The 20,485-nt window shown below is 45.2% G+C and overlaps 1 protein-coding gene across 1 annotated transcript in view; it reads left to right on the top strand.

The window, feature by feature from the left end:
- The window catches only part of PYGB (glycogen phosphorylase B), a 68,252-nt gene extending 48,134 nt beyond the window's left edge, over window positions 1–20,118 (top strand). The window contains exons 12-20 of the mRNA XM_084829178.1: window positions 1,690–1,804; window positions 3,018–3,119; window positions 3,276–3,423; window positions 3,818–3,876; window positions 6,787–6,928; window positions 12,535–12,742; window positions 13,603–13,737; window positions 14,395–14,461; window positions 16,846–20,118. Coding sequence (XP_084685304.1) covers window positions 1,690–1,804; window positions 3,018–3,119; window positions 3,276–3,423; window positions 3,818–3,876; window positions 6,787–6,928; window positions 12,535–12,742; window positions 13,603–13,737; window positions 14,395–14,461; window positions 16,846–16,998 — 1,129 coding nt within the window. The 3' untranslated portion in view covers window positions 16,999–20,118. The remainder of the gene's footprint in view (window positions 1–1,689; window positions 1,805–3,017; window positions 3,120–3,275; window positions 3,424–3,817; window positions 3,877–6,786; window positions 6,929–12,534; window positions 12,743–13,602; window positions 13,738–14,394; window positions 14,462–16,845) is intronic.
- The last annotated feature ends 367 nt before the right edge of the window (window positions 20,119–20,485 follow it).

The raw sequence follows: 20,485 nt of genomic DNA, 5'->3' as shown, positions 1-20,485 counted from the left end.
TCCCAGAGAAAACCACCAGCGTGTCATGGACAGATATGGAAAGATACATTTAGATAATTACAACTAAATCTTAAACCGCCGATGAACTTCTGTTGATAAAAATAAGGTTATTAATATGTTGAAACTCCTGTGACTGTGGTTAACTGTAATTGGATTTCTTATGAAATCTATGTGTTTTGTTAGTTGAAAAAGCTGTAATATATTTATGTAGTCATTTATTATATTGAAAACATGTGATTAAAATTCAATAAAAATATATTTTTTTAAAGCCAAATGCCATTAGACATTTCTCCTAATGTTAGCCAAAAAATCATTTCATTTCATTCCATTTATTATATTTCTATATAATATAATAGCCGATGCTCTCTGGGCAGTTCACAAAATTTAAAAACCATTAAAAATACATTATACAAAATGCAAAACCATTTACATAAAAACATATAAACAGATAGCCCATGCACAGACAACATATATCTAAAAACAATTTTAAACAATCAACCAAAGACAATGCAGGACCTGATTAAAAACTCATTATATGCTGCCAAATGCCTGAGAGAAGAGGGCAGTCTTAACCTGGCACTGAAACGATGACAGTGTTGGCTCCAGGTGGGCTTCATTGAGGAGATCATTCTATAATTTGGGGGCCACCACCAAGAAGGCCCTCTCCCTTGTTGCCACCCTCCAAGCCTCCCTTGGAGGAGTCTTGGAGGAAAAATCTGTTTCCTTGCAATTTCTGTCCTTCAGTTCTAATCCTGCCCTCAGGAGCAACAGAGAACAAATCTGCTCCATCTTCTGCAACCCTTCAGTTATTTGAAGTCGGCTATCATGTCTCCCCTTAGCCTTCTCTTCTCCAGGCTAAACATACCCAGCTCTTTCAACTAGGCTTGGATTCCGGACCCCTCATCATCTTGGTTACCTTCCTCTGGCGTTACCTTAGTTCAGCCTTCCCCAACCTGGTGCCCTCTGGATATATTTGGACTACAAACCCCATCATTCCCAGGCATGTTGGCTGGGGATATGGGGTTTGTAGTCTCACTCATCCAGGCGCCATCAGGTTGGGGAAGGCTGCTCTAGTTTGTCAATGCCTTTCTTAAAATGTGGCACCCAGAACTAGACAACCCTCCAGGTGTGGTCTGAATTGCACAGAATACAGTGGAAATTTCTCCTGTGTTGCCCCCAAATTATGGAATGCGCCCTCTCAAGAACTACAAGCACCCACCACCACTCTCTTAGCCTTTAGAAAGAGTGTAAAGACTCAGGTGTTCAGTTTGGCCTTTCAAAATATGTAGTTGTAATGTTTTTACTGTTTTGGGGGCGCAATCCTAAGCATGTTAGACAGAAAAAAGTCCTACAACTCCTGAGCTGGGGAATGCTGGGAGTTGTAGAACTTTTTTCTGTCTAAACATACATAGGACTGCGCTCTTAATATACTTGTTTTTATTACGTTAAGGTTTTATTGTTTTAAATTGTACATCACCTTGATGGCTTTGTAGCAAATAAAGCTGTATATAAATGTTCCTGATAGATAAATAAATAATAGCTATTACTTGTGATCTGGACAATTCACTTCAGTTCATCTACCCTAAGATTGCATTCACTTTTTTAGCAGACACATTGCGCCGCTCGATGATTTGACTCATTGGCCCTAAATGGCCCATAGCGTGTCCAATTGTGATCCCTCTGTTTTAGATTCAAGGATTTCTATGAGATAGAGCCGGAGAAGTTTCAGAACAAGACGAACGGCATCACCCCGAGGCGATGGCTTCTGCTCTGCAACCCAGGACTCTCTGACATCATTGTGGAGGTAAACCACTGGAGGCATTAGCCAAGAGGAATTGCTAGTGGCAACGATCCATCTTGTCTGTTTGAAAAATAGATGGTTGGATTCAGAGTGCATAAGAAAAAAGAGAATGGAGGAAATTGCATTGAGAGGGAGAGGAGATGAACAATGTCCCCTTCAGCCAGTACAGAGCAGGAGTGGGTAACTCTGCCACCCCTGTGGGCCAAATGATGGCAGGGGTGGGGCCCTTCCAAAGCCCTGCCCCTTCTCCCAAGGCCCTTCCCCAACTGGCTGAGTTTTGTGCTTAGACCTGGGTAAAGATGGGGGAGAAATTCATTCATTTTGCTACTTCACGTGAACGTCCTTAGTTTTGCAGTTTCGAATCCATTCACGGACCAAAATTCAGTTATCCTTTGAAACACACGCTTCTCCAAATTTTGCAATGAAGTTCTCTAGTCAAAAAAATGTGTACAAAAATGCACATATCTGAGGGGGAAGTGCACAGAATAATGTGTATATTAGTGAAATTAACACTCAAAAATGCATGTTATTGGGGGATAACACCTGCCAAAATGTGTAGGCAAAAGGGTGTGCAAAAATAGGTACAAAATGGAATGCATTTTTTTTTAAATCTTAAACTGATGTGTAAACAGGACAAATCAAATGTAAGACTGGAAAATGAGAAACTGGGAGAAAATGAAATCAGCTGATTTGTCCATCCTGCTGGTCAATCTAGTTGCTGACCACTGCTCTAGTTCAGCCTTGTTTTTGGAGAAATCAGCCATATTTTTCTCACTGTCACAACGCTGTCATCGTATGCTCAGTTTCACAGTATTTTGTCCCTGGTTCTCCCCTTTTTGGGGAGGGGTGCCAAATTTTGTCCATGACTTTAGAGTGCGGGACTTGAGAGCCACAGTAGTGGAAGCGTATATTTATTTGTGTGTTATATTTATATCCTGCCTTTTCCTCCAGGGAGCCCAAGGTGGCTTTCACAGTCCTCCCCCTCTCCATTTAATCTTCACAACAACCCTGTGATGTAGGTTAGACTGAGAGTCAGTGGCTGGCCCAAATTCACCCAGTGAACTTCATGGCCAAGTGGGGATTTGAATCCAGCTCTCCCCAGTCCCTGTCCAACTCTCTAACCATTACACCACACTAGCTCTTTCCATATATAGCCATATGAAACATCATCTCAACTGGACTGTCAATTGTGCTTTACTTTCTCTTAATACTACAGAGAATTGGGGAAGATTTCCTAACTGATCTCAGCCAACTAAAGAAACTGCTGGATTTTGTCAACGACGAGGCCTTTATCAGGGATGTAGCCAAAGTTAAACAGGTAATAATCATAGAATTGTAGAGTTGAAAGGATGTGGCTACAGCATGTCAGCTAGACCCAGCTTTATATAAATCCCAGCCTAAACTAGGCTCTGCAACTGGATTTCTACTTAAACATCCCAGCCTATAACATCAGCCCCCAATTTCCTTTTGCCAGGAGAACAAGCTGAAGTTCTCGGCCCTCTTGGAAGAACAGTACAAGGTGAAAATCAACCCTTCCTCGATGTTTGATGTGCATGTCAAGAGAATCCATGAATACAAGAGGCAGCTCCTCAATTGCCTGCATATCATCACACTCTATAACCGTGAGTATTTTAACCAACAAAGCAGCAGGGCCAAATTCCTTTTCAGAGAAGTTCTTAGGGCTGCATTCCAGTGGTGGGTGGGGCCAAAGGCAAAGGGGGTGGGGCCAAAAAGACCCTTACTATCAGTAACTAAGCCTTAGGAGAGGCATTTCAACCTTTTAGAATGGGCAGAAAACTGCACAAAAGCCAGGAAAACACCAGACCATCAGTGACTGGGGGGAAGGGGTGGAGGCCAGTGGAAAGGTGCATGACCATCTGGGGAAACCCAGAGGGGTGGATTGGGACTCCAGGCAGGCCAGATTTGGCAACCAGCCCTGAGGTTCTGCACCCCTGTTTTAAAATCTGTCTGGGTTTACCTTCCTCCTTCTCCTCGTAATTGTATTGCTCTTTTCAGGCATCAGGAAAGACCCCAAAAAATCCTATGTGCCAAGAACAGTTATGATTGGAGGAAAGGTAAGTTATTTAATGCTGAGCTGAGTTTGCTGCCCACTAGCTAGGATTGCATTCCCTAAACATCTGATGGCTCATGCACGCTTCCCCTCCTTTTCTTTCCCCACCCCCAAGTTAACACTGGAGCTACGCTTCTCTCTTGCACCTGCAAATGTGGCTTTTTGAGCATGTAAAGGTGAAAATGCCCCATCCTCAGAAGAGCCTCCCCATCTCGCTGTGTTTCTACACGAGTCACTGATCTGGGCACGCCTCTTGCTTGGGAGTTCGGCAAGCTCAGAGCAGGAACTCGGACAGAGAGCCAGTGATGGGTGGCTTGCGCCCGGGGTGTAAGGACTGGGCCCAGCACCTCTGCAGGAGCCTCTCGAGAAGGCGTGAGAACAGACTAAGTCCAATGAAGAAGAGGGCGAAGTGGTGGGGGAGGTAGCAAGGTTTCAGGAGATAAAGCAGGGAGACTGTGAAAGAGAGGAAACTTTCCAGATGCCATTTAATCAGTTGGTTTAAAGCCACACCGACTCTTCTCCATCTGTGGGAATGCAAGATCTTACGGGGAGGGAGGAGTTGGGAGTGACAGACACTGAATAAGATGTCAGGTCAAGAGGGAGCACCAACTTCGGGAAGTAAGGCGTTGTACAAGGTTGGCCCATCAAAAGAGGTCCCCAGGGGAAGACCCCCCCTGAGGTTGGGACAAGAAAAGCCACTCAGATTTCGTACTGCTGGCTGGTGCCAGTTTTGTTGCAAGTTCATTCATAGCAATAGTGCATTCATTGAAGGGATCTTCAGATAGTCTACGTAGTATTGTGCAAAGCTAATTAGAGATCTTAGCTCTAGGCTGCTGGAGGCTGAGGAAGTCTGTAACCTGAAGCGCTATTGATCTAGTTTATTCGCATAACTGCAAACACGCCGGATGGTTTGGCACTCAATAGCAGCCTTTCAGTTTATTTATATGAGTTTTTATATACGTCCCACTTTCTAGCCCTGGCAGAGCTTAAACAAGGAGCCCAGTGGATCAGTCACTAGTTCCCTTCTACGGGGAACTACAGGCCATTTCTGCTTGGAGGATCTCATGATGCCATTGTCCTGCCTGTTAGAGGCAGGGCTGGCCCAAGACATTTTGCTGCCTGAGGCACTCGCCCCCTGCATCTCCATCCAACATACAGAAGCCAACCAGATCGGCAGTTTGATCTTACATCAACGCTGGCAACGGGTTGGAGCACCGGAGGGCAGCAGGCTAGTTTAGGGGGTGCAAGGCAGGCCATGCAACACACACAGCACTCCTCCAGCATCTCAGCGCCACTCGCTTGGTGCCTGTTCACTCAAACAGATGCTGCAATGCACCAGTGCCAGTGTGCATCACATGAACAGAGTGTGCGGCACATGACCAGCGTGAGCACAGTGTATGTCACAGGGCCGCTTCATCAGCACTCCTCTTCAGTCCCCCTGCTGACTCAAACAGACGCTGCAGTGCCCCAGAGCAGCGTATCAATCCATGCAATGCCTGCTGGAATATATAGCCAAAGCAGGTTGCCTCTCTGCCAGCTTGCTCAGCCAGGGGCCTTTCCCAACAGTGCTGTCTGGAATGTGTTGGGAGAAGGTGTCTAGATCAGCCAGACCAGGTCTGAAACAAGCAAACATTACCACCAGCTTAGGAGGGTGAGAACAGCCAGGGACTGAGCAGGAAGGGCTGAGGAGGTCTCGGGAGGAACGGCGGGGCGGGGGGGGTGCTGTTGCTGCTCTTCCCCAGCATCCTCTGCCTTAGGTGGCTGCCTCCCTCTCCATAATGGTAGGGCAGGTTGGGATTAGGGTTAGCGTGGTGGGCTGCCTGGCAGGCTGATCTGGAGCTGTAGAGCTGCAATTCTTCACTGCAAGGCCCAAGGGCAAGTGGCGGCTCCTGATCATCTCAACTGCTGCTCTCTGCCTCTCTCTCTCTCTCTCTCTCTCTCTCTCTCTCTCTCATTCACTCTCTCGCATTCTCTCTGCATTAGCTGCTCCCTCTTAGGAGGAGGGCCCCTCTAGTTTTGCCTTGTTGCTTGCTTTAGCAGTGGGCTGGCTTCTGGGCTACTGGAGGAGACTTTGGGGGTGAGGAGTCAGGGGACCTGCCACTCATCAGCTGTAAGATGGCTGGAAGAGGGGAGAAGAGGAGAACACAGGCGCAGTCAGCCAATCAGCTGTAGTGGAGGAAGAGCCCAAGAGGCAAAGGCCAATGTGACTGGCTAGCTGCAGTGGTGCACTGCACAGGCACTAGAGTTGGAGGGGAAATCGAATGTGCAGGCAAGACTGAGTGAGAGGAACATGGACCTGCAGTGGGAGATTTTGCAGCACTGCGTGGAGCAGAGCATTCTCTCTGTGACAAGAAAGACCCACCCTAGTCCAAGGACTAGGTGAGCCTGTCAGAATTGCCTGACTGGTGACTGACTGGCTCGGGCCGTGCTTGGATGATGTGGAGGTGAGGCCTGAAAAGGCCTCCAGCCAGTTCCAGTGCACAGCATCATCACTTGGGCAGGGGAAGAAGGGAGGCCCTTCACAGCACAGAAAAGCCCCCTAAGTGGCCTTGCTGGTGGTGGTCCCTGGAGCCGAAGTGGCTCCTGGTTGAAAAATGGGATGATCACTGCTATAGAGGAATATAAAGACTCAAAGACCATCACCAGCCCAACCCGATGTAATGATTTAATTCATTTATTACTAGCTGCAGCGTAGTGGCTCTCTCACAGTTCACTAGTGTGTCCTAGCACACAGTTTGGGATTTACTGCACTGAGATGACAATCCTATAGGGTTGCTTCCTTTCTTCAAGGACAGTGGCTTGGCTGCTCATGAATCCAGACAATACCCTTTGTGGAGCCATTTGCCTTATTATGAACAGACAACTTTCCACCAGTACTTTTTTATTGACTGGCCCCTTCCTTCTCTCCCTCCAGGCTGCTCCTGGCTATCACATGGCCAAAATGATTATCAAACTGATCACGTCCATCGGAGATGTTGTCAACAATGACCCTTACGTAGGGGACAGGCTGAAAGTCATCTTTTTGGAGAACTACAGAGTGTCCTTTGCTGAGAAAGGTGAGATGACTCTGGAAGGAGATTGTTGGCCAAGGGTGCTCTCTAGATATTTTAAACTAAAACCCCCATCAGCTCTGGCCAGCAGGGCCAATGATCAGGGATTATGGGAGTCGTAGTACAAAATACCTGGCAGGTACCAGGTTGCCTACCTGTCAGGTAACCTCGTTGGCTCCCGTGCAAGAAAAGATGGCCCTTGCTGATGCAAAGGTACAGGCTGAATGCTGCAAGACACAGCTTTACACCAGGGCAGTGAAGCAAGCACGTAGGATGCTGTTCTGGCGGAGCCACTCAGGACAAAAGGAGAATGAGAGATCAGGACAAACTGCAAATCTTGCACACAAGTAACAATAATGTAGTCAATAAATTTATAAAATACTATAACACATTTATAAAACATGGCTTAAACTTGTACGACAACAGGTGCAAATAAAAAGTAATAATACAATTGATAAAACATTATAAAACATTTATAAGAAATTGTAAAGCATACTTAAAATTATACAGCAAAGGGGGCAGAGAAAAGTCCATTTTTGAACCAACTTCTAAAAAATATACAGGAGTTAAAAGGACAAACAAAACATCTCTCTATCCAGTAGTCCTCCTGTCCTACAGTATAGGTAATTTTCCTGCTTATGGATGTTAACTGGCATGATAATTGCTGCTTCAACCTTGAATTTAAAATTTTTATCCAGACCATATTGGTTTGAGTGGAGAAGTGTTTCACAGTATCTTCTCATTTTCTTTCTTTTTTAAAAATTTCTTTTTCTTGTAACACAAACTTCCATACCAGTGGGCCGGTGTTTTTAACCTCCAGTAAGTAGAGGACCAGGCACAGGCTACTCTAGAACAATCAGAGAGCTAGGCACAAAAAGGGAATAGAGGCTATGGAAGGAAAAGACTCTCCGGTGGTAGTGACCTGCAACGTTTGTGCCATTTTTATTTTCTTGCCTGACATCAACATGGCCTACATGTGCAACAAATGCAAGTTGATCACACTGTTGGTAGAAAAAGTAAGAGGACTGGTGCGGTGAGTGGCGACCCTCCAGGGAATAAGAGAACACGAAGAGTTCTTGGACAGAACAGTGGACCTATAGCAGCAAAGTGAAGAACAGAAGCTAGAAGAGCAACAGCAAGCTGACGCAGAAGAGGAAAATGCTGAGGTGAGGAAAAATGAAGTAGAGGATACTCCTTGGAAAGGGTGACAGTTACGAGCAGAAGAACTAGAAGCCACTCTGCACCAGTGGAAGCAGCGGAGCTATGGAACTGTTTCCAAGTACTTGAGGATGAGACTGGAGGACAGCCTGCAAAGGAAGAATTACAGGGGAACCTGCATGAGACTGAGCAAGAGGCTGAAGGTCAGTCAAGCAGAGGCGATGAAACCCAGGCCTACAACAAGAAGAAGAGAAGAGCAGTACTAGTGGGAGACTCCTTGCTGCGTGGGATCGAAACCCGAGTATCTCGCGAAGACCCATGGACTCACCAGGTATGCTGTCTCCCAGGAGGACTGATTAGAGATGTGACTGAAGGGTTGCCTGCACTCATAAAGCCCACTGACAGTTATCCCTTTCTTCTCATCCATGTGGGAACAAATGATACCGCCAAGCGGAGCTATGAAGAAAGCACATCAGACTTTGAAGCTTTGGGAAGGAAACTCAAGAACTTTGGGGCCCAGATAGTTTACTCATCCATCCTTCCAGTAGTTAGAAGAGGGATAGAAAGGGAAAGAAAAATAATCCGCGTGAATGACTGCCTACAAAGGTGGTGCCGGCACGAGAGATTTGGATTCTGGGACCCCGGGCTATACTTCCTGGAAGATGGACTGTTGGCAAGGGATGGGTTGCATCTCACAAAGGCTGGTAAGAATGTGTTTGGCCACAGCATGAAGAACTTCATCAGGAGGGCTTTAAACCGAATCCTACAGGGGAGGGACACATAAAGTTAGGGGTAACAATGGATGAAGGCTCATGCACTGCAACGGCGAGAACCGTTCTAATAGCGCCCAATAATAGTCTTCAGAAACATGTAGGAAGAAAGCCAGACTATAAAGCACATGGTCTTCAATGTCTATGCACTAATGCCCAGAGTATGGGAAACAAACAGAATGAACTTGAACTCTTAATACAGGAGGGAAATTATGACTTGTTAGGTGTAACTGAAACTTGGTGGGATGACTCTCATGACTGGAATACAGCAATTGGAGGATATAACCTGTTCAAAAAGAACAGGAGGAACAGAAAGGGAGGTGGAGTTGCACTGTATGTTAAAAATACATATCTCTGCACAGAGATACAGGAGAATGAGCTTGGTAGCCCCATTAAGAGCATCTGGGTGAAAATAAATAGAGCAAAGAATAAAAGGAACATGGTGGTCGGAGTCTACTACCGGCCACCCAAACAAGGAGAAGATGGGGATGAAACTTTTGAAAGCAAATTGTCAAGGTTTCAAGGAAGCATGATGTAGTAGTAATGGGGGACTTCAATTTCCCCAGTATTTGTTGGGAGACAAATTCTGCAAAACATGGCCCCTCCAGGAAATTCCTGACTTGTGTTGTGGATAATTTCCTTCTACAGAAAGTAGAGGAAGGAACTAGAGGATTGGCTATCCTTGACTTGATCCTAACCAACAGAGATGACTTAGTGGGTAAAGTAGCAGTTACAGGAACTCTGTGGGAAAGCGACTATGTTATACTTGAGTTCTTGGTTCTAAAGGAAACAAAAGCCGAGTGTAGCCAAATGTGTACCCTGGATTTTAGGAAAGCTGATTTTAATAAACTCAGAAGAATGATCAGTAAGGTCCCATGGCAAGTGCCTCTAACGAGAAAAGGAGTCCTGGGAGTTTTTAAAAAAGGAAATTCTCAAGGCACAATTACAAACCATTCCAACAAGAAGAAAAGGTGGAAGACAACAGAAGAAGCCAATGTGGCTTCACAAAAAGCTTAGAGATGACCTGAAAACAAAGAAGTACACATACAGGAAGTGGAAGGAAGGCCAAGCTACAAAGGAAGAGTACAGGCAGGTAGCACAGAATTGCAGGAATGGCGTTAGGAAGGCTAAAGCTGAGAACGAGCTGAGGTTAGCAAGGGATGCTAAAAGCAACAAAAAGGCTTTCTTCAGATACATGCATAGTAAAAGACAAAGGAAAGAAATGGTGGTTCAACTATTAAATAAGGATGGCAAAATGATAACAGAGGACAAGGAAAAGGCAGAAGTGCTCAATTCCTAATTCGGCTCAGTCTTCTCCCAAAAGAGGGTCTATGACCCCCCTGGCAAAGGCGAAGTACAGGCTGAAAAGGCAGGATTGCAGCTTGAGATCGATAGGCATATGATGAAGGAACACCTAATTACTTTTAACGACTTCAAATCTCCAGGGCCAGATGAACTGCACCGTAGAGTAATAAAGGAACTGGCAGAAGAACTGTCAGAACCACCGTCTAATATCTTTGAGAAATCATGAAGGACGGGTGAAGTGCCAGATGACTGGAGGAAGACTAATGTTATCCCTATCTTCAAAAAGGGTAAAAAGGAGGAACCTGGGAACTACAGACCAGTCAGTCTGACATCAGTCCCTGGGAAAATTCTGGAGCAGATGATCAAGGAATCGATCTGTAAGCACCTTGAAAACAATGCAGTGATCACTCGAAGCCAACATGGATCTGTCAAGAACAAATCCTGCCAGACGAATCTGATCTCATGTTTTGATCAGGTAACTTCCCTTGTGGACTGTGGGAATGCTGTGGACATCATATACCTCGACTTCAGCAAAGCTTTCGACAAAGTGCCCCATGATATCCTGATGAGCAAACTAGGTCAACGTGGGCTAGATGAAACAACGATCCGGTGGATCCACAGTTGGCTACAGAATCGGACTCAAAGAGTGCTTATCAATGGGATCTTCTCAAACTGGGGAGAGGTAACAAGTGGGGTACCGCAGGGCTCAGTCCTGGGCCCAGTACTCTTCAACATTTTTATTAATGACTTCGATAAGGAGCTGCAGGGAATGCTTATCAAATTTGCAGATGACACAAAATTGGGCAGGATAGCTAATACCTTGGAAGACAGAAACAAAATTCAAAGTGATTTTGATAGGCTGGAGTGCTGGGCAGAAAATAACAGAATGCAATTTAATAGGGATAAATGCCAAGTTCTGCACCTAGGAAAAAGAAACCAAATGCACAGTTACAAAATGGGGAATACTTTGCACAAAAATACTACAAGTGAGAAGGATCTTGAAATTGTTGTAGATCACAAGCTGAATATGTGCCAACAATGTGATTGTTATGTGATTTATAATGTGATGTGGCTGCAAAAAAAAGGCAAATGCTATTTCGGGCTGCATTAATAGAAGCATAGCTTCCCAATCCCGGGAAGTACTAGTTCCCCTCTACTCAGCACTGCTTAGGCCTCATCTGGAGTACTGTGTCCTGTTCTGGGCACCGCAGTTTAGGAAGGATGCAGACAAGCTGGAGAGGGTTCAGAGGAGGGCAACAAAGATGATCAGGGGACTGGAAACAAAGCCCTATGAAGAGAGACTGAAAGAACTGGGCATGTTTAGCCTTGAGAAGAGAAGACTAAGGGGAGATATGATAGCGCTCTTCGAGTACTTGAAAGGTTGTCACAGAGAGGAAGGCCAGGATCTCTTCTTGATCATCCCAGACTGCAGGACACGGAATAATGGGCTCAAGTTACAGGAAGCCAGATTCTGGCTGAACATCAGGAAAAACTTCCTGACTGATAGAGCAATACGACAATGGAACCAATTCCCTAGGTAGGTAGTGGGCTCCAGCTTGGAAGGCAGAAACAAAATTCGAAGTGATTTTGATAGGCTGGAGTGCTGGGCAGAAAATGAAGCTGGACAGCCATCTGTCAGGGATGCTTTGACTTAAGATTCCTGCACTGAGCAGGTGGTTGGACTCGATGGTCTTATAGGCCCCTTCCATCCCTACTATTCTATGATTCTATATACTCTTATCCTTATGTCCTGAGTGATATCATTTTTGAAATTGGATGCTGTGGAGTCTCTTTAATCTGCCACTGAAGGAGACTATCCAGTCAAAACATGTTTGGCATACAAGAAGGTGAAACTCTGCAGATTGCTTTTGTAATTTGATACTGTAATGCTTGTAAACAGGATAGACAGATATTTTGTCTGTCCTTATAGCTCTTGTTGATTTTTTAGTAGTTCGTTCAAAAATTGACTTTTATCTGCACCTTTTGCAGTATAATTTTAGCTATATTTTATAATTTCTTATAAGTATTTTATTGTGTTTTATTGATTGTTTTACTTTTTACTTCCCCCTTTTGTTGTGCAAGTTTAACTCATGTTTTATCAGTGTTTTACAGTATTGTATAAATTTACTTATTAAAGTACAGTTACTTGTGTGTAAGATTTGCAGTTTGTCCCGATCTCTCGTTCTCCTTTGGTCAGGAACGCATCTTCTGTATTTAACCTTAGCCACTCAGGACAAATCAATTGCACTGTGCAAGTTCCTGCACACTTTAGATGTTGATACAAAAAGTCTGTAAACACTGTAAAACGTTTTGTAAACACTGTTTACAAAAGAAAAGAAACACTTTTTTTTTACCAGATTCTCTTCTGCTCCATCCCAGTGATTCCTGCTGCAGATCTGTCTGAACAGATCTCCACGGCTGGGACTGAGGCCTCAGGAACGGGAAACATGAAATTCATGCTGAACGGAGCCCTCACCATTGGGACCATGGATGGTGCCAATGTGGAAATGGCTGAGGAAGCTGGAGAAAATAATCTATTCATTTTTGGCATGCGAGTGGATGACGTCGAGGCGATGGATAAGAAAGGGTGTGTATGAACATCAGCATTAGGCTGGCTCTGTATGGACTGTGTACAGATGTTTACTTCTGTGGAGCAACAGAATCTTGCCCCTTTCCCCTTATTGCTGTGGTATCCTGCTTCACCTGCTTCAAAACTGCATAGATAGACTCAAGCTCAGAAGAGGGAGATCTCTGTTGCAGAAAGATTGCGGGGAGGAGGGTGGGGCTAAAAATTATTAGGAGATGTTTGCTCTGGTGATGGACAGAGGGAGCACACACACAATCAAACAAAAATGGATGTCAAAAATGGGGGAACAGTTTTTGAAATAGTATCATTTATAAAAATGCCTAAGGTATAGCAGAATGGTACAAAAATCCACTTGTGGGTTTCCCCTAATTATTCTTCATAAATTCTGTTTATGACCTAATGCTGAGAAATCCCTTACTAGGAATTAGTCCTGACTCTATACCTTTTTAGTTGGACCATTAATATTCCCCTCTGAATCATTCCAATTCGTCAGTTGTTTGAGCTGCTTTGGTGCAGGGTTGTTAGGTTGTTTCAGCAGAGTGTAGACAGTAATTGTTCTTATGAAACATGCAAAGAAGACTGAAGAGCCAGTGTGGTGTAGCGGCTAGAGTGTTGGACTGGGAGCCAAGAGATCTGGGTTCTAGTCCCCACTCGGCCATGGAAGGTCACTTGGTGACTTTGGGCCAGTCACAGACTCTCAGCCCAACCTACCTCACAGGGTTGTTGTTGTGAGGATAAAATGGAGAGATGGAGGATTATGTATGCCGCCTTAGGTTCCTTAAGGAGGAAAGAAGGCAGGATATAAATGAAATAAATACATACATACATACATACATAAATGTAATTGTGTTCCCATTCAGGTACAATGCCAAGGAATATTATGACAGGATTCCAGAGCTCAAACAAGTTATGGATCAGATTAACAGTGGCTTCTTCTCACCAGATGATCCTGGGTGCTTCCGAGATGTTGTCAGCATGTTGATGTATCACGACAGGTAAGAGTCAGCGATGAAGTATCTTTGCTGTATATCAGCCTTCCCCAACCTGGTGCCCTCCAAATGTGTCGGACTGCAAATCCCAACATCCCCAGCCAGCATGGTCGCTTGGTCTGATTCATGGATCAGCCCCAAAGACCCTCAGGACTGCCAACAACCAAGCTGAAAACATATGATGTTTGCATTAGAAATGTTAAGATTGGTGAGCCTTGGAACATTTTCATTTTTGAAAAACAGGATAAAAACATCTAAAATAAAATTAGGAGAATAAACCGCAGTAGCAGCATTAGTCAGTCAGCCCATGCCTGGTCTCTTAAACAAGAATTAGGTTTTTGCTGGTTTCCTAAGGGAATTGGCCATATGAACCTCTTTGGGCAGAGAGTTCCATAGGGAAGGCTCCACCACAGAAAAGGCCCTGCCGTTTCACCACCCTGAAAGCAGTGATATCCAGAACAGTGCCTCATTCAAAGATCATAAAGTCAGAGCCGTGGAACATATGGGATAGATGAGTGACATTGAAGCATGCATCGGTTACTTAAAGCACATCGACACATGCTATTTATTACCCATGATCCTTTGTGCCTGTACATTTACAAAGGCTTGCTCTGTGAGGGGGAAAATACCCTGAGTTACTCTCATACTCTTTCTTTGTTTCAGGTTTAAGGTGTTTGCTGATTATGAAGCCTACATCAAATGTCAAGGGCAAGTAGACCAACTGTACATGGTAAGGCTGACCTTCGTCGCAGTTTGAAATAGCCACTGGGTGGTAAGAAAAGGGGCTTCTTTGTGGAACAAATGGAAGACATTGCTACAGCATTGGTATCCTACAGCAGCTTTCCCCAACCTAGTGCCCTCCAGATGTGCTGCACTACAACTCCCATTTTCTGCGGCCAGCGTGGCCACCAGATTGGGGAAGGAGGCTGTCCTACTGCAAGCCAAGCAGTGGAAAATTTGGATATTTAAAACCATAACAGTCCATAAAGAAACACATGTGTCTCCCTTGGGACTCCTATGCTTTTGATGGATGCATTAGGTGCCCTAAATGGCAACTGATGCCAGAAGCAGTGGAGGCTGGTGGCTCTCTTGTCAGTGGGGCGGTGAATCCACTCCAGGTTTCAGTCAGAACCAGTCACAACTCTAAAGGAGTTATCCAGGGTACACGTTGGATAGCTCCTTCAGAGTTCTGACTGGTTCTGACTGAAATCCGAAGTGGATTCGCCGCCCCACTGACATTGGAACCACTAGCCTCCGCTGGTCAGAAGGAGCCCCATCATTTCCCCTTGCCTCAGGCTCCCAGGGGAGAGCAAGACGTATCGAGGGCATCTATGCCATACCCAACAGCCTTCCCCAACCTGGTTCCTCAGATGTATTGGAGAAGAACTCCCATCACCCATAGCCAGCACAGCCATTGTCCCTGTTGCCAGAGGATGGTATCCTCCAAATCATTCAGCCAAACCACTTGAATCCGTGCTGAGGGACCCGCACCCAGTCCAGCGCTGTGGATTTGTAGACTGAACGTGAACGTCCACAGCTAAGAATTCGGGACAGTCAAAATTCATTAGCATAACGTCCCCGTTCTAATAAAACTGGCAAATGTTGTTTATTTATGCTATTTATGCCAGTTCATATCCTGCTTTTCCATACAAAGATGCTCAGGGCGGCTGAGCACACAAAATCACCACCACCATCAGCACCAAAAGCAATATAAAAATTGCATTTACAAACCAGCTCAGTGCCGACAGAATGGTAGATAAAATCAACAAACCAAGAAGGTTGAACGTCTGCCAGGACAGATGTGCCTTCAAAAGGTGGTGAAAAGCCAATAAGGGAGGTGCCAGATGGATCTCTTAGGGCAGGGTGTGCCACCACCTGAGTGCTGCTACAGAGAAGGCCCTGATCAGTTAAGAACATAAGAAGAGCCATGCTGGATCAGACCAAGGGCCCACCTAGTCCAGCATTCTGTTCACACAGTGGCCAACCAGCTGCCCACAGGAAGCCCACAAGCAGGACATGAGCACAACAGCACCCTCCTGCCCATGTTCCCCAGCAACTGGTGTACATAGGCATACTGCCTCTGATACTGGAGGAAGCATATAGCCATCAGGACTAGTAGCCATTGAGACCCTTCTCCTCCAGGAATGTGTTGAATCTTTTAAAGCCATTCACATTGGTGACCATCCATTCCATCAGTTCCATAGTTTAACTATGCGCTGTGTGAAGAAGTACTTCCTTTTAACTGTCCTGAATTTCCCACCAGCCAGCTTCATGTGATGACCGTGGGTTCTAGTATTATGAGAGAGGGAGAAAAATGTCTCCCTATCCACTTCCTTCACACCATGCATGATTTTGTACACCTCTATTATGTCTCCCGTTACTCACCTTATCTCCAAGCTAAACAGTCCCACCTGTTGTAACCTTCCCTTACAGCTGGTTGAGGAGCGAACTGGGGAGGGAACATGCAGGAGAATCCATGGCTGTTGTTATCTCCTGCTGGTTTGAGAGACTGAAAGGCACATGATCTCTCACTTTGATGAATCCGATCACTCTATTAGGAAGAGTGTGTGTGTGCAGCGGTGTAGTGGAGCTGGGGTTCACAGGGATGCAGTGCCAGAGCTTTTTGCTTAGCCAGCATGTTGACGTCATGTGGCACCCCCCTCAGAATTCCCCGTTCCCTCTGAGCTTAGCTGCAATCCTCACGGTAGCTGAGAGGAAATGAATTTTCCCAGCAACAATATAAGCTATCCCTGTTGTAATACAAAATATTTTGGGGTGGCTTGGTCTTGAGTGGGGCAGTTCAGAGCTGTTCGCTTTCCGAAAGGCCTGCTCCTGGTGGAGATGAAAACTGCTAGAACTGGTTTGTTGATATGGATTGACCCAGCGGCCTGAATTCTTGGACTGTCCTTGTGGGCATGGCTATGGGGCTGTCATGATGAGCACCTGCATTTTGAGATGTATCACTATACGTGTGTGTGTGTGTGTGTGTGTGTGTGTGTGAGAGAGAGAGAGAGAGAGAGAGAGAGAGAGAGAGAGAGAAATATTAATTGGAGTTCCACCACCAAAACAGCTGAGATTCCAAACTTTCCAATACTTTGCACATTTTCTTCCCAGAATCCCAGGGAGTGGACTAAAAAGGTCATCAAGAACATTGCATGTTCTGGCAAGTTTTCCAGTGACAGGACAATTACCGAGTATGCCAGAGAGATCTGGGGAGTGGAGCCTTCGGCCGTGAAGATCCCTCCGCCCAACATACCCAGGGAGTAAATCCGCCAGCAGGAGAGGTGCATGCAGACACCCTGGCCAGCGTGCCGCTGCAGCAGTCCTGCTTCCCAATGAATTTTCCTCAGATGAATTCAAATGTGCATTTTGCCACCCGTCAGTTGTCTCATATTTATAAAGACGTGGTTATTTGAAATGGAGGCCACTAATGCTCTGAATGACGATAAGGAAAAGTTGACCAAAACCTTGTTGGCTATGATAAGATTCAAGACCTAAGCAGTGAGCTCAAGCAAGGAAAGTGAGATAAGGCCATTCTTCTCTGTTAAATCCCCGACTTAACCAATGCAGTTTATGTGCATGCTCTGCATGTTGAGAGGGTGCCTGAGTTTCCACACCCTTTTGTTCCTATGCCAGCCTGCCCTGTTTAGTCAATTAGAAGATGCCTGTGTCTGTTTGGGGGCAGGAAAAAACAGTAAAGCCAGGAGTTGGATGTGGTGGAGATCCTGAATGATTTTTTTCTAAATTAACAAGTGCTGCCCTCTGCAGGGAGGCCGGCTGGAACCCTTCTTTAATGCAGAAAGGCACATTTTCCAAATTGCTCCTTTTAAAGACATTTCTGTCCTCTGTTGGTAGAACCTTCGCTGACGGTTCTCATTAGCCTCTTCCCATTTCAAATGATCCCTTTACATAAGCTGAAAAATCAGTGTAGTTTCCCTCCCCCCCCCCCCCCGAGAACATGAAAAGAAATCAATAGATATGTGGAAAGAGCTGGCAATGGGAAGACCCAAACAGTGGCGTGGGGCATTACCAAGGACTTTTAAGGGTGCTAATGGTACTAAGGACCTACTGCTGTCATCTCCATAGGGCAGGCAGGCCAACATGTGACTCCTTAAGCCAGGGGTGGGGAACCTGTGGCCCTCCAGGTGTTGGACTTCAACTCCCATCATACCTGACTATTGGCCATACTGGCTGGGGCTGATGGGAGTTGAAGTCCAACAACATCTGAAGGGCCACAGCCTCCCCAATCCTGCTTTAAGTCAGACAGTCTACCAGCCATATTCCATGGCCTCCTAGGGGCTAGCTTCCTGGTACACCACTGTGGTTGGCTCATGCGCTACATTTAGCTTGGTGTGTCACAAGTTGTGCAGGCTTGATATAGGAGTTGCTGTAAGGGGTGTTTATTACAGCTGGGGTGGGCAGCTTGCGGCCCTGCAATGTTTTGGCCTACAACTCCCATGATCCCTCACTGGAGAGATGACCAGGAAGGACATGAGGCTAATAGGAGTCACAGCTCAACTCCCAACCCGGTGGCTTTCATCCATCAGTCCTGTTCCAAGACGTCATATTCTCACCTTATTAGAAGGAAAGAGCATCTCCTGTTCAAATCCTTTGAGTTTTAATTTCAGACAATAGCACCAGTCTTTCTCCCATGGAGGGCAGTGTTTACAGCCTGGGCTGCTAAATCAGTGGAAGTTTCTGTGTAAGCACTGGGGAAATGGGCCGGAGAAGTGTTTGATCCCAGCTGAGACTAGAGCAGCCACTTCATTTGCACTTTAATGCAAAATGCCAGATTTGAAAGTGAATGTATGTTCTTATAAGCTTCCAGAACCAGAGGGTTCATTCTAAATGCTATTTTTCCTTTTTAGATGATATTAGTAAAGAAGTATATCGAGCTAGTATTCATTTAAGGAAATGCTGAAACACAGTCTGTGAGGCGTTCATCCCGCCCCGCCCCCCCCCCCGCCCTTTACTGTTCCTACTCCTCATTAGACTAATTCCTTAGGTCACTTCACATATGGGCCACATGTGACAAATCTGTGTGTGCAAAATGTGGGTGTAGCCCACTGCTTTCTGAGCAGATGGCTGGCACAGTTAGCATTGATGACACCAATCACTTACTGGGAGGAAGCCCCCCTGAAACAGGTGATCAGCATTGTCAAGGCTGACCACGGTGGCCACCTGTTGAGAAGTGAGGACGTGGAGCCAACCGATGCAGCTAGGAGGTCCATGCGTGTACCTTTTGAGTACCCATGAAATTCCACTGATCAAAATCATATTAACTGAAAAATATGCATCATCAAGACCAATAAGCCCAGGTTACAGAATTTAATTGTTTCATAATTCCATAAAACATAACAATTTTATGAAAACCTAACACCCTTAGTTGTCCTTTTCATTTTATGGCATTCTGCCATATTTTCATATTTTAAAAATTGGTGTAGTTTTGCCATATCATATTCAAAGGATCTTAAGTCAATATTTCTGTCGGGAATTAAAACACACCAGTTTCTGTTGCGTGGACCAGCGGGTTGACTCAATAAGTACTTGCACTAGATATTTAGAACTTGCATTTTTATAGAACATACAAGCATATTATGGGATAAATCCTCCACCTTCCTGGCATATTAAGCCAAGATATTCACCAACTTTTTGTCCAGGGACACAGCCCCTTCAATCATTCTTTCACAGCGTGCCGCCACCAAACCAGGAAGTCTCCAATTAACCATAATTTCCTGGTTTGTGAAACCAGGAAATGGTTACCAGCTTCAAAACAAGCCCAGATCCTTGAACCACAGTTTGAAGTTGGTTTAAGATTCTGGCTTATTCCAAAGCTGGTAACTATAATTTTCTGGTTCAGACGAAACAGGAAACCATGGTTAATTGGAGACTTTCTGGTTTGATGGCTGCACGCCTCGAAAGAAGGAATGGAGGGCCTGTGTGAGCAGGCAAAGGGCTCATGGAAATCTTGGTTTAATAACCTGAGATACAATCATCTGAACATGGCCATAACTTCATTGCACAAGGCAGTGATTTCCAAACCTTCACCTTCAGGGAATGTTTCATTTTCCCTCTTGACCCAGCTGCCATGGAGACCCTGTATGCTTTAAAGGATCCTAGGATATGTTCTAGAATGCACACTGGAGGGAAAGATCCATCTTTGCTGTAGGCATCAATTGATACCTAAAAACGTCAAGTTAAAATATGATATATCTTGACAACTAAAAGTTAACCCATGCAGCACTGCTTGGAAGGTACAGGGAATCCATTCCAGGAAGCTTGCATTTGCCCACATATAAATACACACACACTTCCTGCCTCTCCGTTTCAAGAACTTCTAGTGATTATTAATCACAAAGCAAAAGTACCTTCAAAAATTGAAATGATCACCACTAAAAAAAAAAATCAATCATATTAATAGCTACAATGTTTCTTGATTAGGTTACAAACTTTACAGTTGCCACAAATACAACACAGGGTTGCATCCAACCTACCCAACATAAGTCTGCTCAGGAAGGTCTTCCAACCCTCTGCCACTGATGGGGGTGTGTGGATTCAGGGGGTATCCATGCTATTGGCAGAAGGACAGGAATGTATACAACCCATACGACATAAAACACATCCAAGAGCAAGAGTATTATGAAGAACAAGCAAGTGGTTTAAGCAATGGAACGAAAACAGGATAAAGTGTCCATGTGAGAAAGCCAAGTTAGCAGAAAAGAGATGCTGGAAAGTCAAGAAAAGCTGGGGCAGA

Source organism: Heloderma suspectum, chromosome 1 (assembly GCF_057233095.1).
Source record: "Heloderma suspectum isolate Gila_16-S chromosome 1, 16-S_ref, whole genome shotgun sequence".
In the NCBI taxonomy this organism is placed as follows: domain Eukaryota; kingdom Metazoa; phylum Chordata; class Lepidosauria; order Squamata; family Helodermatidae; genus Heloderma; species Heloderma suspectum.
Note: the sequence above shows the minus strand (reverse complement) of the source record. Positions and strands in the feature narration are given on the sequence as shown.